The sequence below is a fragment of the Micropterus salmoides genome, unplaced genomic scaffold, assembly GCF_014851395.1.
Source record: "Micropterus salmoides isolate LMB-PRFRI ecotype aquatic unplaced genomic scaffold, ASM1485139v1 Ms_hic_scaffold_10, whole genome shotgun sequence".
In the NCBI taxonomy this organism is placed as follows: domain Eukaryota; kingdom Metazoa; phylum Chordata; class Actinopteri; order Centrarchiformes; family Centrarchidae; genus Micropterus; species Micropterus salmoides.
Window position 1 is genome coordinate 32,508,110 of NW_024040041.1, and position 14,012 is coordinate 32,522,121.

General features: G+C 41.7%; 1 protein-coding gene across 2 annotated transcripts in view; it reads left to right on the forward strand.

The window, feature by feature from the left end:
* The first annotated feature begins 4,367 nt into the window (after window positions 1-4,367).
* The window catches only part of LOC119896557 (serine protease 27-like), a 29,455-nt gene continuing 19,810 nt past the window's right edge, over window positions 4,368-14,012 (forward strand). For both annotated transcript variants that reach the window (XM_038710033.1, XM_038710031.1), the window contains exons 1-4: window positions 4,368-4,499; window positions 9,372-9,392; window positions 10,086-10,248; window positions 11,154-11,419. In XM_038710033.1, the coding sequence (XP_038565961.1) occupies window positions 4,445-4,499; window positions 9,372-9,392; window positions 10,086-10,248; window positions 11,154-11,419 (505 nt within the window). In that variant the 5' untranslated portion in view covers window positions 4,368-4,444. The remainder of the gene's footprint in view (window positions 4,500-9,371; window positions 9,393-10,085; window positions 10,249-11,153; window positions 11,420-14,012) is intronic.

The window sequence follows — 14,012 nt, forward strand, 5'->3', positions numbered from 1 at the left end:
ACCATGTCCGTTTGCGCGTTGTTAGCTCTTGGATGTGTCGGGCTCCTTCTCAGGATCTGTGAAGAAAGAGACTGGTGTCTACCATAGACTACTCGTTGTTGCGGAAAACATTTTTTAGACTGACTGTGCTGGACGTCCCTTTGTGGGGTCAGGACAGTTCAAGTGTCTGGATCTGGCTGGATCAGATCCCTCTTGGTCATGCCAAACCCCTAGCTCAGTAGAGGCAGCTTATGGCCTGTGGCTGGTGACCTGTGGCCGATCGTGTCAGTGAGGTGAGCTGTGGCTTGTCGCGGCTGGGTGGACAGTCATCGGGCTCCGCCCACTGTACCCATAGAGTCCAGTAGGGGGCGGAGCCTATGTGAGATAGAACAAAGATTACGATATGGTAACCCTAGTTCTATTAGCACAGCCCTCTACGATGGAGCTGTGGCCGATCGTGTCAGTGAGGTGAGCTGTGGCTTGTCGCGGCTGGGTGGACAGTCATCGGGCTCCGCCCACTGTACCCATAGAGTCCAGTAGGGGGCGGAGCCTATGTGAGATAGAACAAAGATTACGATATGGTAACCCTAGTTCTATTAGCACAGCCCTCTACGATGGAGCTCTGCCGCTCCACCGCTGTGTGCTGAAGGGTGTGATAGGAATGTAAATGCTCTGTATTTGTATAGCGCCTTTCTAGTCTTTTCGACCACTCAAAGCGCTTATACATTCACCATTCATTCACAGAGCCTAAGTACTCAAACAGAAACTATCATTCACACACAGCCGGCAGGGGCAGGGGTTTAGTATCGTGCCCAAGGACACTTCGACTTCCAGCCTAGGGGAGCCGGGATTGAACCGCCGACCTTCCGATTAACGGACAACCCGCTCTATATCCTGAGCCACAGCCGCCGGAGAGGTAGTACCCATAGAGTCCAGTAGAGGGCTCCACCTGTGCTAATAGAACTTGGGTTGCCATATTGAAACCTTCGTTATGTGTACGGCACAGACAGTCCGGGCGCTGCACTTCCGTGAGTTCCGCCTTTCGTGTTCCATCAACATAACGTAATCAATTAACAATTAATTATCGATTTTTAGACATTTCTTAATCGAACCAGAATCTTCCACACCTGCATCGTGATGCATCTAAGAATCTATTTTTTCTCCCAACCCTAGTTTATGGACATATCCTCCGTATCAATAAAGCAAAGTACATCCCCTGCCGTTTCTCTACACTGCGGGCCCGACACTTCTGTTTTTTCCCCCTGTCCCGTCGGAAACTCTAACCTCTCACGCGATCCGTCACATGCAGTACCCTTAAAGTGACAGTGCCATTAAATACAGAGGAACGTTATCGCTGCAGTAATCCCACCAGCAATTACATAACATTATAACCTACATAACACTATTGGTGGTGATTTAGCAGTGAATAAGACACATGCCTTTGGTGCGAGAGACCTGGATTCAAATCTCACTGTTACCCATCTACCATTGTGTCCCTGAGCAAGACACTTAACCCCTTGTTGTTCCAGAGGCGTGCAACCTCTGACATGTAAAGCAATTGTAAGTCGCTATGGATAAAAGCGTCAGCTAAATGAGTAAAGGTAAATGAACTCTGCACCACTGGTTCACCTGTCTACAGTTAAAAGAGTTCTGCAAGAATTAGTTACTACTGCAAGATATGTGTAATGTTTGGGAGTTTTGCCAAAAATAGCCAATAGAAAAAAAGGAAATTCTTATCCCGAGTGGCAGAGGATGACAACAAGGACAGGTTCAAGGAGGAAGAGTTGGAAGAAGAGGAGGAGGAGGAGGAGGAGGAAGAGGACAAGGGCAAAGAAGAGGAGGAAGGAGCGCCATCTCTGATGAGATCAGGGCCATGATCATGTGATCAAACATGGGTTGACCATGAGAGCCTAACTTGAGTCGCTTTAGAGTGGCGTCCATAATTTAAACCTTCAGAAATGTGAACAGGTCACAACTATCTAATGACTATTTCAGCATCACAGTATCAGACTGTAAAATACATATTACTGCATACTATTGCACTGTTTGCATAAACATTTGCAGCTCCAAGCCATCCATTTACTGCACTGCATTGTATGAATGAGGTTTGTTATCCTGCTGTACTACAATATTTTGTACAACTATACTGCACACACACACACACACACACACACACACACACTTTCGGTTTTCTTTTCTTGTATGCTGTAAACAACACTGTGCTGCTGTTACTGTGTAGTAATGCTTTGCCAAATGAATATTTTCTGTTTCAACATTGCATTCAAGTTTACAGTGTACTTTTCAACCCCTCTCAGCTATTTTCACGCTAGTACATTGTATGGAAATGTATAAGCCTATGAAAGACCAAGAAGCTTTAGATTTAGAACAGCAGTGTGTGCATGATATCCAAAAATGTACTAATATGAAAAAAGTATTTACCATTTGATGCAAATACTTCATTTTGAGATGTGTTTAGGGCATTTTGAATGCAGTGTGTAGAGTTCTTAAAAAAGGAAAACGTGTGTCAGCAGAAATAAACTGTAAATAGCTGAATTGCCCTACCAGTCAGTCTTTAGAGAATAAATCTCAAGGTTCCTGGAGCTCCTTAAAGAGTCTCAATTAAGACTTTAAATTAAGGTCTTAAATTGTCTTAAATTAACCGTAAATCTGCTGTAGGTATTATCTGCTGTAGGTATTATCATTTGCCAATGATGCGTTTAAGGCTGGTGGGGAAATTGTCATGCACAGTCACCTAAAACGCCTAATTAGCCTGTATTTGTATGATTTTTTTTAAATTTAACAATGCAATACTCTGATATTAATATAGTTACGTTTACTTAGCTGCAGACTTTGACGTCTGGCTGCCTGTCATATTATCGTCAGTCGTGGCTGCAAGATTGAGAGACAAGTTAAAGTGGTTGGAGGAAGAACCAATCGTTCTGTCTTGCTCAAACAACTGTACATCACATCCTCCTTTCATTTGCGCAGGTACAAAAAATGATCTATCATCACAGGTTAAAATAACTCTCTGAAGTGTGTCTTTTACTGTGATTAGTTTCCTCCATGGATTATCTATGTTCACCTCTCCCTTTAGCGGTGCGCCTGTGTGTCAGCTCGGCTGTAAGTGAAAGTGAAACTTGAGTTCGGTCCGGCATCGTTTACTTGCTACCTTTCTTTATGTGTAGGCTACTCTTTTCTGTTGTTTTAGTAGTTTATATTGAGTTTAATAGCAGTGTATGAGTTAGGGCGGGGTGATATGGCCAAAATGTTAAAAAACTTCACTTTAAATGTCAAATCATTATAGGTTTAAAGGCTGATTTTTGCTCCTGAGTGAAAGCTGAAGAAACCAGATGGTTAATTGTGCTTTTAAACTTTTATTTATGGTCACAACATGATAAACACTTGATGCTAAACAGCAGCCTGGTATCAAACAGTGGATGACTTCACAAATCTGAGGTAGAACATTCAAAACAGAGAGTAAAATTTGATAAAATCTTTATTCAGTCCTCAACAAAATAGTCATCTTAATAGAAAAGAACGTGCTAATTCGTTCGTGATTCAAATAAATTAAATCAAATATTTACTGAACATTTTTTATGTTGTTATTGATCACGATAATTATCAATATTGTTTCATTGCCCAGCCCTAGTTCACCTTCATAAATGAGCATCATCAGTTCACCAAAAACATGAGCATGATCAATAATCGGCACTGTTTGAGAACAGTGCACAACACTGAATAGACAGACTGTCTAGGCGCCTGTCTGCGCTGTCAGACTTTTGGATTTTATTTGCAGAAGACTGTGACATATTTCCACCCAAGAAGTTGTTGTATGTGGATGGACAACAATGCATTCATGTGGTCATGGTGTCCTTGAGGTGGTTTTACTGATCGGATCACAATCTGTCCTCAATATGTTTCTGTTGGATTCACACATGTACTTTCATGTGGCCATCTGATCACCCAAAATGCATTTTAATGACAGGTGTAAACAATCATTCACCTGGGGTGAAAATAAAACTGCCAAATATGGCAGTGCCTACTAAAAGAGATAAGGTGCATTTTTTTCTGTCAAAGAAATAGTTTCAAAATGTTGGGGTCTTAAATTTACATTTGTTGAGGTCTTTAAAAAGTCTTAAAAAGCATTAAATTTGACTTCAAAAATGTTGCAAGAACCCTGAGTCTCTTGGATGAGGGATGAAACGTCTTCCAGTCTCTTGAACCAGGTCCAGTTGCCCTTGATTATAACCTTCCTTGGATAACTTTGACCTGGATGACTGAGAACCTTCACAGACAGTTTAGTGGCAGATAACAAGTGAGTCCCTGTCCAAATAAACTCAATTCATGTAAGGTCAGGTGTGTCATTGGACAGGTGTGTTTGTGTTGGAGGTAGACAGAAGGTGAGAGGGAGGGGAGAAGAAGGGTATTTATGGTGGTGCAGATCTGATGATATGCATTTACAGTTATGGCTTTCTACAAAGTGATCTGTGTGGCAGCTCTGCTGACTCTCCTGACACAAGGTAAGGACCCTCCTCACTGTGCACACCTGAACTAATCATGTTTGAGATCTGATTACTGCTGTCTGGTAGTTGTTAGAGGAAAAAGTATCACGTACTAGTGGAAATCCTGAATTTATTTAAACTTTTTACAAAGCTGGTGCAATGAAAAGTACAAAACTTTATGGAAAATTTATGAAGCTTTACCTATAAAATCTGTCTGCAATTTGCTCTTCTGAGTGACAAGCCAGCATGAAACAGACACAAAATCCTCCACTTGCAGAACATGCAAGTTCATAAGTTACTTTATCATATTAAGTAAATATTAGTAATAATAATAAAGTAATGATATTAAATTTAAGTTGATCCAGAGCTGAAATTTGTCAGTAAGTTCAGTTGTGTTATATCCCTGGCATCTAGGGGATATGGGACTAACAAATAAAAATGAATTTGCGGATGAAAAATCAAGGCACAGGAGCGATGGGTTCAAGAATAAATCAAATTTATTGCTGAAAACTAGAGATGGACAAAGGAACAACAACAACAAAAGAAAGACCAGGTTTAAAGTGTCACTAATCAAAAATCTTTGCGTTTGAGTTTAGTAATAAATGTTACAGATGATCACAAATTTCCACCCATGTAAATATAACAACAAGATTGTTGGAGGGCAGGCTTTGCATTTAACCACAAATCATTTTGGAATTGTTTTTACCATAAATGTAGATCATATTCACACTCTGTGGTAAAACAGTAATGCATCAAAAAGCCTTTCAAAATAAGAGCTGAAACATGGACATTATCTTCTCCGCATGTAATCTTGTGTGGACTTTCATAGTTTGGTTGGTGAAGAAGTTATTTTAAGTAACATGATCAGGCCCCTACCTAAATCAATGGGCAGAGATCTGTAGCTGCACTTTCACAGGTCACCAGGACATAAAATCTGCATGTATATAATCAGTAACTGGAAAAAAAAAATTTTTTTTTGATGATTTTGCCCTAAAATAAAGTTTAAAAAGGGTTTTTCCCCACATTTGTCTTTCTTAAATTGTCATATACTATCTATCTGGACCACTGTCACACGTCTGCCGCGTCATCAGAGCAGTGTCGCTCTCAGTGCTAGCAACACGGGAAACATCGCAACATCTCTCCACACCAAGCAGGCCAGAAAACATGGAGTGGATTCCAGTGTACAGAGATTCACCACAGCATCCGCAAACTCACTCTCATTCAGAAGCAGAGGTGCAACAATTTCATAATTTTTTTTCAGAAAAAAAGACGACACCATCTGCTCCCTGCTATCCAGTTTCTTCACACTGCCTGTCCCGACTGCCGACCCACAGACTGGGATTTCCCAACCTCACTGCTGTCATCAAAAAGATGAAACCATCCACCTGTGCCCTGGACCCCTTCCCCACAGCCCTGGTAAAATCCAACCTCCATGCCATAAGTCCCCTCATCACAAAGGTCATTAAACACTCCCTGCAGGCTGGCCATGTTCCATGTGTCATCAGGCCACTTCTCAAAAAACCCACCCTAGAACCAGAAGTCTTTGCCAACTACAGGCCCATCTCCAACCTTCCATTCTTTTCCAAGCTGCTGGAAAAGATGTAGTTGCCGCACAGCTTCAGGACCATCTAAAACAAAACAACATGTTCGAAAAATTTCAGTCTGGTTTCCGCACAGAAACAGCCCTGGTCCGGGTCACAAATGACCTGCTGATGACTTCTCATCCTCCTGGACTTGACTGCAGCATTCGACACTGTGGACCACAACATCCTCCTCCACCGTCTAAATTCCACTATCAGTGTTTCTGACTCTGTCCATGAGTGGTTCTCATCCTACCTCAACAGGAGAACTGAGCATGTCGCCTTGGAAGAGGCTAAATCCCTGACACGCAACGTCACCTGTGGTGTCCCTCAAGGCTCAGTGCTCGGTCTCACCTTGTTTATTCTCTCCATGCTCCCCCTTGGCCACGTCATCAGCCATTGTACATGAGGGGGACAAGCGTCTTTAGTTTCTGCAGAGAAAACGTAAACTTCACACTGTAACATCTAAGTTAGATGATCCCTAGATTGATTCTGATATATTAACAGTATTCTGTTGTTGAAAAGAGCATCGCTTTCTTTTGATGGATATTAGCCTGTTTTTTTATTTGTTTTATAGTGGTGTCCGGTGAGTCCATAAACATAATGTCGCCGATGAAACGAATCTTGGCTTCACTCAGCAGCTACCAGCTGTTATTTATTCAGGAAACAATCCTTTTTGAGATGTACAGAGAGAGAAAATATGGTGGATAAAACAGTCCTGTTGGGTTTTACGCATGACGCACAGCTTCCTCTGTATGTAGGTTTACCTGCGTCAACAACGAGCTGCTCCGTGTTACTGCCACAATAATTCTTTGCGTTGTAAAGATTATTTAGATGCTTTAGGAATAATCAGATTGTGTTGGCTGCCTGTGCTGCTGCAAAGCAAGACATTTGGTTGGCTACATGTCCATAATAAAAGATACAGGCAACAATAGCCGGCTGGGCAGCAAGCGTGATATTTTAAAGTGATCTTATCAACACATTCATGGAGGTTTAAAAAGGAAAATAATTATTAAACAGAAATAGCTAAAGATAATCAGCCAGCAAAGCAAAGTGCATTCCCTAGAAATAACCTGTTGCACAGCAGCTGTTTCCAACCTGATGAACAGCAGATGAAATAGGTTTGTCATTTTTTTCTTTTAATTGTTATGGGAGTCATTGTACTTTTTCCTTGAGTAAATTAGGTTAGGTTAGGGCAAGGGCAAGAGGAATAAAGGTCTCTAAAGACCCAGAGGCCCCAACAAATGCTTTGTCTGGAGAGCGGGTTTACCAGGGACAATCTCCTGGGCTACTTTTTTGCCTCTGTTTGTGACCATCCTTGACCTTAAAAACTTGTGCCAATAGGTGTGTATGTGTCTCTGCTACGTGTCCATAAACAATTGAAAAGTAGTCAAAATGTTCACACAGAGACAAGCATCCTGCAGGATTTTAAGAGGAAGAAGACAGAGGTCATAGGAGCGGGAGTAGAAAAAACTGAGGAGGATGAGCTTGTAAGTTGTATTGATAGCTACTAGATGTAGTAAATTCTAAAACTCACATAGTAAAAAGACTTTGTTAGGGCAATGGCATGTCATCAGAGTTTGCTTTGAAGACTCAGACAGCTACATCAAGTGTAACATTAGGATAACTGAATACATTTGTAAGGTGGCAGCTACTAGCAGCTGTTCCATGGTTTTTATGTAGTCGGTTTTGTTCTAGTTATATTATACTCCGTCTCTCTGACCCTCTCCCTCTTCGAGTTTTCATAATCTCCCCTCTCCCCATCTTCTGTCACCGTCTTTCAGCCACACTAATAAGTACATTCTGTTTTCAAAAGTCATTAGAAATTAGAATTTAAGTGCTTTATTTGCTCCTATGCCCCTGATTTCATTCCACTGCTATGCTGATGACACTCAACTCTACCTCAGGACAAACCCAACCCCCTCTGCTGCCTTGCCATCATCCACTCTGACCACCTGTCTGGAGGAGGTAAAGGCGTGGGTGAAGCAAAACCTTCTGCAGCTAAATGGCTCCAAGAGCCATCTTAGTCGGCACTCCACACCAGGTTCGGTCATCTGACATTACCAGCATCACCTTCTCTGGCCAAAATATTCCACTTTCAACATCAGCCACCAACCTGGGTGTAAAAATGGTCTCTCATCTGACCTTTGAGGCTCACATCAAACATCTCTACAAGACCTCCTTTTTCCACCTCAGGAACATTCCCTAACTCCCACACTCACTCCGGCAGATGCGGAAAAGCTTGTCAACGCTTTTGTATTCTCCAGGCTGGACTACTGCAATGCGCTCCTCAGTGGGATCCCTGAGAAAAGCCTTCAGAAGCTGCAGTACATCCAGAACAGCTGCTACGATCCTGTTGAGGGTGCGCAAACATGACTCCTCACCCCACACACCTCAACACGTGCCCTCAGATCTGCCTCAGCGTATCTCCTGAAACCTTCCAGGACCAAGCTCCGTATAATGGGAGATGGGGCTTTCTGCTCATCTGCTCCCAGTCTGTGGAATGCGCTCCCTGACCACCTGAGGACACCACAGACTGTGGATGCTTTTAAACGTTGCCTTAAAACCCACCTTTTTAGGAGAGCTTTTGAATGAACTCTTGCTTTTTTCCTTATTTTTATTTTCATGCTCTTCGTGTGTTTTTAATTTTAACACTTGCCTTTAGTATGTAGCACTTTGGGATTTGCTTAAATATAAAGTGCATTACAAATTAAATGTATTATTGTTATTAATATGAGAGAAGTTGCAACCCAGAATGTATTATCAGCAAAATGCAGGATACTTCATGTATAAATAGTACTTATTATGCAAAATGTTGATTTTGTGAATTTCACTTCATTATATTATTGTATTTATTTACTCATTTGGCAGACACTTTTATCCAAAGTGACTTAAATTTGAGGAACAGCATACACCAACCAAGCATCAATACAGCAAGAGAGTTACCAAAATGTGCAATCAATACCAGAGAATTGTAGGGAGCGCATGTTAGAGTTTAGGGGTGTTTTCAGGAGCTTCTTGAAGTTAGAGAGGGACGCCCTGCTCTGATGGCGTGTGGTAGCTCGTTCCACCATCGTGGTGTCACAGATGAGAACAGGGACTGGGATTGCTTTGTGTGAAGGGATGGCAGAGCCAGGCTCTCTCTTTTAGTCTGGACGGGAGGTGGAAATGTAGCAAAAGTTCTGCATTTAAAAGATGCAGATTGGGCCTCAGGAACACAGGAGGAACCGGTCGCTTTTGTTCTCAGAAATGTAAATATGTCTGTCAAAACCATCTTCGATTAATGTGTTGTTCTTTGTCTCTCCTGCAGGAAGCAAGGCCCAGTCAGATGGTGAGTTCTATCCTCATTCTTTCTTTTGTTCATTGAATTACTGTTCTCTTCTGAGTTCAAAACTTTTGAACCCTCAAAATGAATCAAGTCCAGGTTTGAAAAGCAGCTTTTAGTTGCACTTTTGAAGCTCCATAAGAGTCAAATCCTTTCTCTCCACAGAAGTTGGTTAAATTGTGATTAAGTGTGGTTCAGACCTTCCTCAGGATGTGTCCTAGTAACTTTCATTTAACTTCCTGTCCGGAACATCAACACAAATCCTCTGAATCTTACATCAGCTCCTGCTGTGCTTCCAGCAGCAAGCAACATGCTAAATCTTAGCAGCAGGTGTCAGCATTTTATCTTTTTAATAATAATGATCTTTATTTATTGAGCCTTTTCAAAGTCCATGTTACAAAGTGCCTTTACAAGAGCAGAAAATACACAGGTTGTAAAAACCATCAGGCTTTAAGATAAAACACGTAAAAAAATAAATAAATGAAGAAACAGATAAAAACAAGAAAAATACATTTTAAGTAATTAAAATACAGGTATAATACAATAAAAATAAATTCAGGTTAAATCAGGAAAGGCTCTCCTATAAAAGTTTTATGAAGAGAATCACTGACTCAGTAGACCTGATTTCCTCGGGCTGTTCCAGAGCCCTGAATGTAAACTATACCTATGCAACATTTACATGAATTTCTTTCCCTCCAGTTTGTGGCACTGCGCCGCTCAACACCAGGATTGCAGGAAGGGCAGATGCTCCTGCAGGATCGTGGCCCTGGCAGGCCAGTCTGCAGACCAAAGGAGATCATTTCTGTGGAGGCTCCCTGATCAACAACCAGTGGGTCCTGACTGCTGCTAGCTGTTTTGAGAGGTGAGCTCTGATCCTGTCACATGACTTCACCTGTACAATCACAGTGAGCTTTTATAGCAACAAAGAGAAAATGTTATGAGGGTGCCGCAGTAAACCACATTAAAACCATTTTTTCTTTGTGCTGTTAGTAATAGTCAGACACCATTACAGCTGTTTCATGTCAGCTGAGATCTTTATTGTTCCATAAGAGGAATTTTTTTGCAGCAATAAAAACAAAATAAGCACAATAAGTTAAGATGCTGCTGCCCAGAGGGAGCCAAGTCCCTCTCCTTCTGCCCACTGGGGCCTTATTTCAGAAAAATATGCAGCCTATGGTAGTCAAGAACAATGTTTTTCATCCTGTTTGAATTGTGCCCTGAATTACACACATGATGTTTGCAAATTTAAAAATAATTTAAGTCAAGAAAGTCACAGTAATGTAAATGCTCCGTATTTGTATAGCACCTTTCTAGTCTTTTCAACCACTCGAAGTGCTTTTACACTACATCTGCATTCACCCGAGTGAGCTGCAGTGCCCCACCACATTCATACACTAAGCCTAAGTGCTCAAACAGAAACTAACATTCACACACATTCATACACTGGCGGAACAGCCGCCCGGCAATTCGGGGTTCAGTATCTTGCCCAAGGATACTTACCACGCAGCCTGGGGGAGCCGGCATTGTACCGCCGACCTTCTGAACAGCCAACCTGCTCTACCTCCTGAGCCACAGCCGATGTTACAGTTTGTTGTAAAACAGTAATATTTAGTTTTGTGTGAAACCGCTCGATGAACTACATGTCTCATCTCGCACATATATATATGTATACGTCACTTATTTAAAGATAGTTTAGTTTAAAATTCACACACAGTCAGCACCAGTATCCATCACATATTTAAACATGTTGTCTTTTCTGCTTTTCAGCGTCAGACCCGGTCTCACCGTTAACCTCGGCCTTGACACCCTAGACTTGTTTAATACAAACGGGATGTCCCGGACTGTGTCCCAGTTCATCCAGCATCCCAACTATAATACCAACACAAACGATACCGACATAGCCTTGCTGAAGCTGTCCTCACCTGTTACCTTCACCGACTACATCAGACCCGTGTGTCTGGCGATGGATGGCAGCGTCTTTAACAACGGGACGACCTGCTGGGTCACCGGATGGGGGAGAATCCAAACTTGGAGTGAGAATTTAAATTTATTCAACAGTCATTTAAAAATGTTCTGTTAATGGTGAATGATTGTCTGGATTAATTCAGTTTCTATTGTTGTGTTTTGCAAACGACGACACCAAAAGACACCACACATTCATGGGTGACAAGATGACGTAATTAAAAGTCCACGTAAACCAGAAAAATGCTAAATCACTTTTGGAACTTTCTCACTATACTTCTGTGATTTTAGTGAAGTAAAATGTTATATGCAGGACTTCTACTTCAGTAATGGATCATTGCCGTCTGGAACATGATTGGCCCGCTGCCACAGAGACCCTGCTGTAGATCAGAGGCAGAAAATGGACAGATGGATATTTTCTTACAGTTGTTCATCTTTTGTACTGATGATTTAAACAGGAGAGTTTCATGTCCATCCAAGACTTGAAGTGCTCAACTGTGACTCACCAAACGCCGTGTATGTGAAAGATGAATGGGATTTTTACAGCAGGAATGCATGAAATAGAAACCACTGAGCCTGTCCACTGATTTTTGGTTGCCTCAGGTCAAAGTCAAAAAGGCTGACCTTTACACTGTAAGGGCCATTTTATAATAGTGTTTAAAGGTTCAGTGTATAAGATTTAGTGGCATCCATTGACGAGGGTTGTGAATTGCAACCATCTGTCCAGTCTACCACTGCCCCCTAACCTTTCCCAGAGCATAGGACAGCTACGGTGGCTGACACAGGCCAAAACGTGTCTCTTCTGACAGCAGAGAGTGGTGTGCTGGCTTTCCGGGGGTTTCAAACAAACAGCTCAGGCAAGCACTGGTCTTCCTGTGTTCTGCAGAAGGAACTCAATGGGACACACACGCATCAAAGTATCATCCGAGTGAGACATGCAGCTTTTAGCCTAATCTCAGGGTCAGAGCACTATCTCACCCCCGGAACATGATGACTTTGATTTTTCCCTAGAAGACACTCAATCTGAATCTATCGTGAGACAATCATGCACGGGTACATGTTATAAAACACTTAAGATCATGTCCCCCTAGACACAGCATCACAAACATTTACCTTCCATTGACCCCGTACCCAAGCAACCGGATGCCCTCAAGGAGTAACATTAATTACACGACTGTGTTTGGAGCTGGTACTCATGGAAGTCCCATTACATTTACTCCCTTTTAGCATTTTATGCTAAGAAAAATTAGTCAGACTTTAAACATTTCATGTAACTTCGGCAGTACTTTGTGATTATGTAAAAATGTAACAATATGAGTAAAGTGAGAATATAAGGAAAAAAACAATAAAATGTAAAATATATAAGTCAAAATATAAGGATGTGAATGAAAATAATGCAGATTAAACAGAATAAACTTCACTTTCTTCCCCTCTGAAAGGTGGGATCCACTCCATTGAATCAGCGGGTTCAGTTGGTAGTTGCATGTACTGACCCATTGATGATTTAACTGCTGCAGCTATCATAGATCTAGCACAAGGGATCACACATCATGTCAGGAGGAGGAAAGCACCAAGAATTGCAAACAGTGGGGTCAACAATTTTATCAGCATATTCTTCCAACTGCCTGTTGTCAGCCATGACCACATGTCCCATCCCCCAGTGTTCCCTGAGTCCTGGCTTTTCATCATTCAGATGTGAGACAACATGAGTCATATTGTCTGAGACATCTGGGATGCACAACAGTCTGTTCCAATTATGTGGCAAACTATCATCGATGATAAGCACAATGTTGCCTCAGATTAATCCCATATTCTCTCCTACTATGCCCAATGCTGCACTAATGAAAGGTGTACCATTATCACTAGAGATTTTGCCTGGGATTCCCCAGCGAGGAATGACCTGGCTTATGAAAGCTTTTGCAACTGGCGCTGCTGCCACTGGGTCAACTAGAAATCTGATACCTTTCCCTGCCACATTGATTATGTGTTCAGGCATGCGCTGATATGCATCATTCTTGTATTTAGCAGATATCCCTGTTGGCTTTTCTTTCTGTCTCAGCTGAAGGTGCAAAACAACCTCACTTATCAAAGTCTGTATGTCTGCTTTGGTTCTAACCTCTGCGTCTGTGTGGGTGCTCTCACGTGATTTATGTGTCCAAACATCAGTCAAGAAATCAGGTTTCTTTAGGTATATTTATTAAGAAATTATATTTACTAAATTATTCAGTAAAACCATGTGTTATTGTGACTTGGCCACTGACAGATAACATGGAAAATGTGAGCCAAGAGTGTGAAACACTGTCACTGTTTCTGCACCACAGTCCATTATAAACCACACATTAGATAGTTATTACATTAACATTGACAAAGGAATTAATTCTGTCTGTGATTATGGACCCTCGCCATAACCCGCTGCCAGATTATGGTGCTTTGGTAGTGGCAAAAATATAAATAAATAAATTTTTTGATAGTGGTGCTGAAATAGATCTCAGCCATGACAGCAACAGTTACTCACTAGTGATTCCCCTAAATGATTGAATCCTTGAATTGTGAGTCCTGCACTTTACGGACTGAGCTCTGCAGTATATTATTACTATTACTACTTCTTCATCTTCTAATGAATGTATTCGACACAGTGGTGTCTGCACTGCCTGAATTCTACCA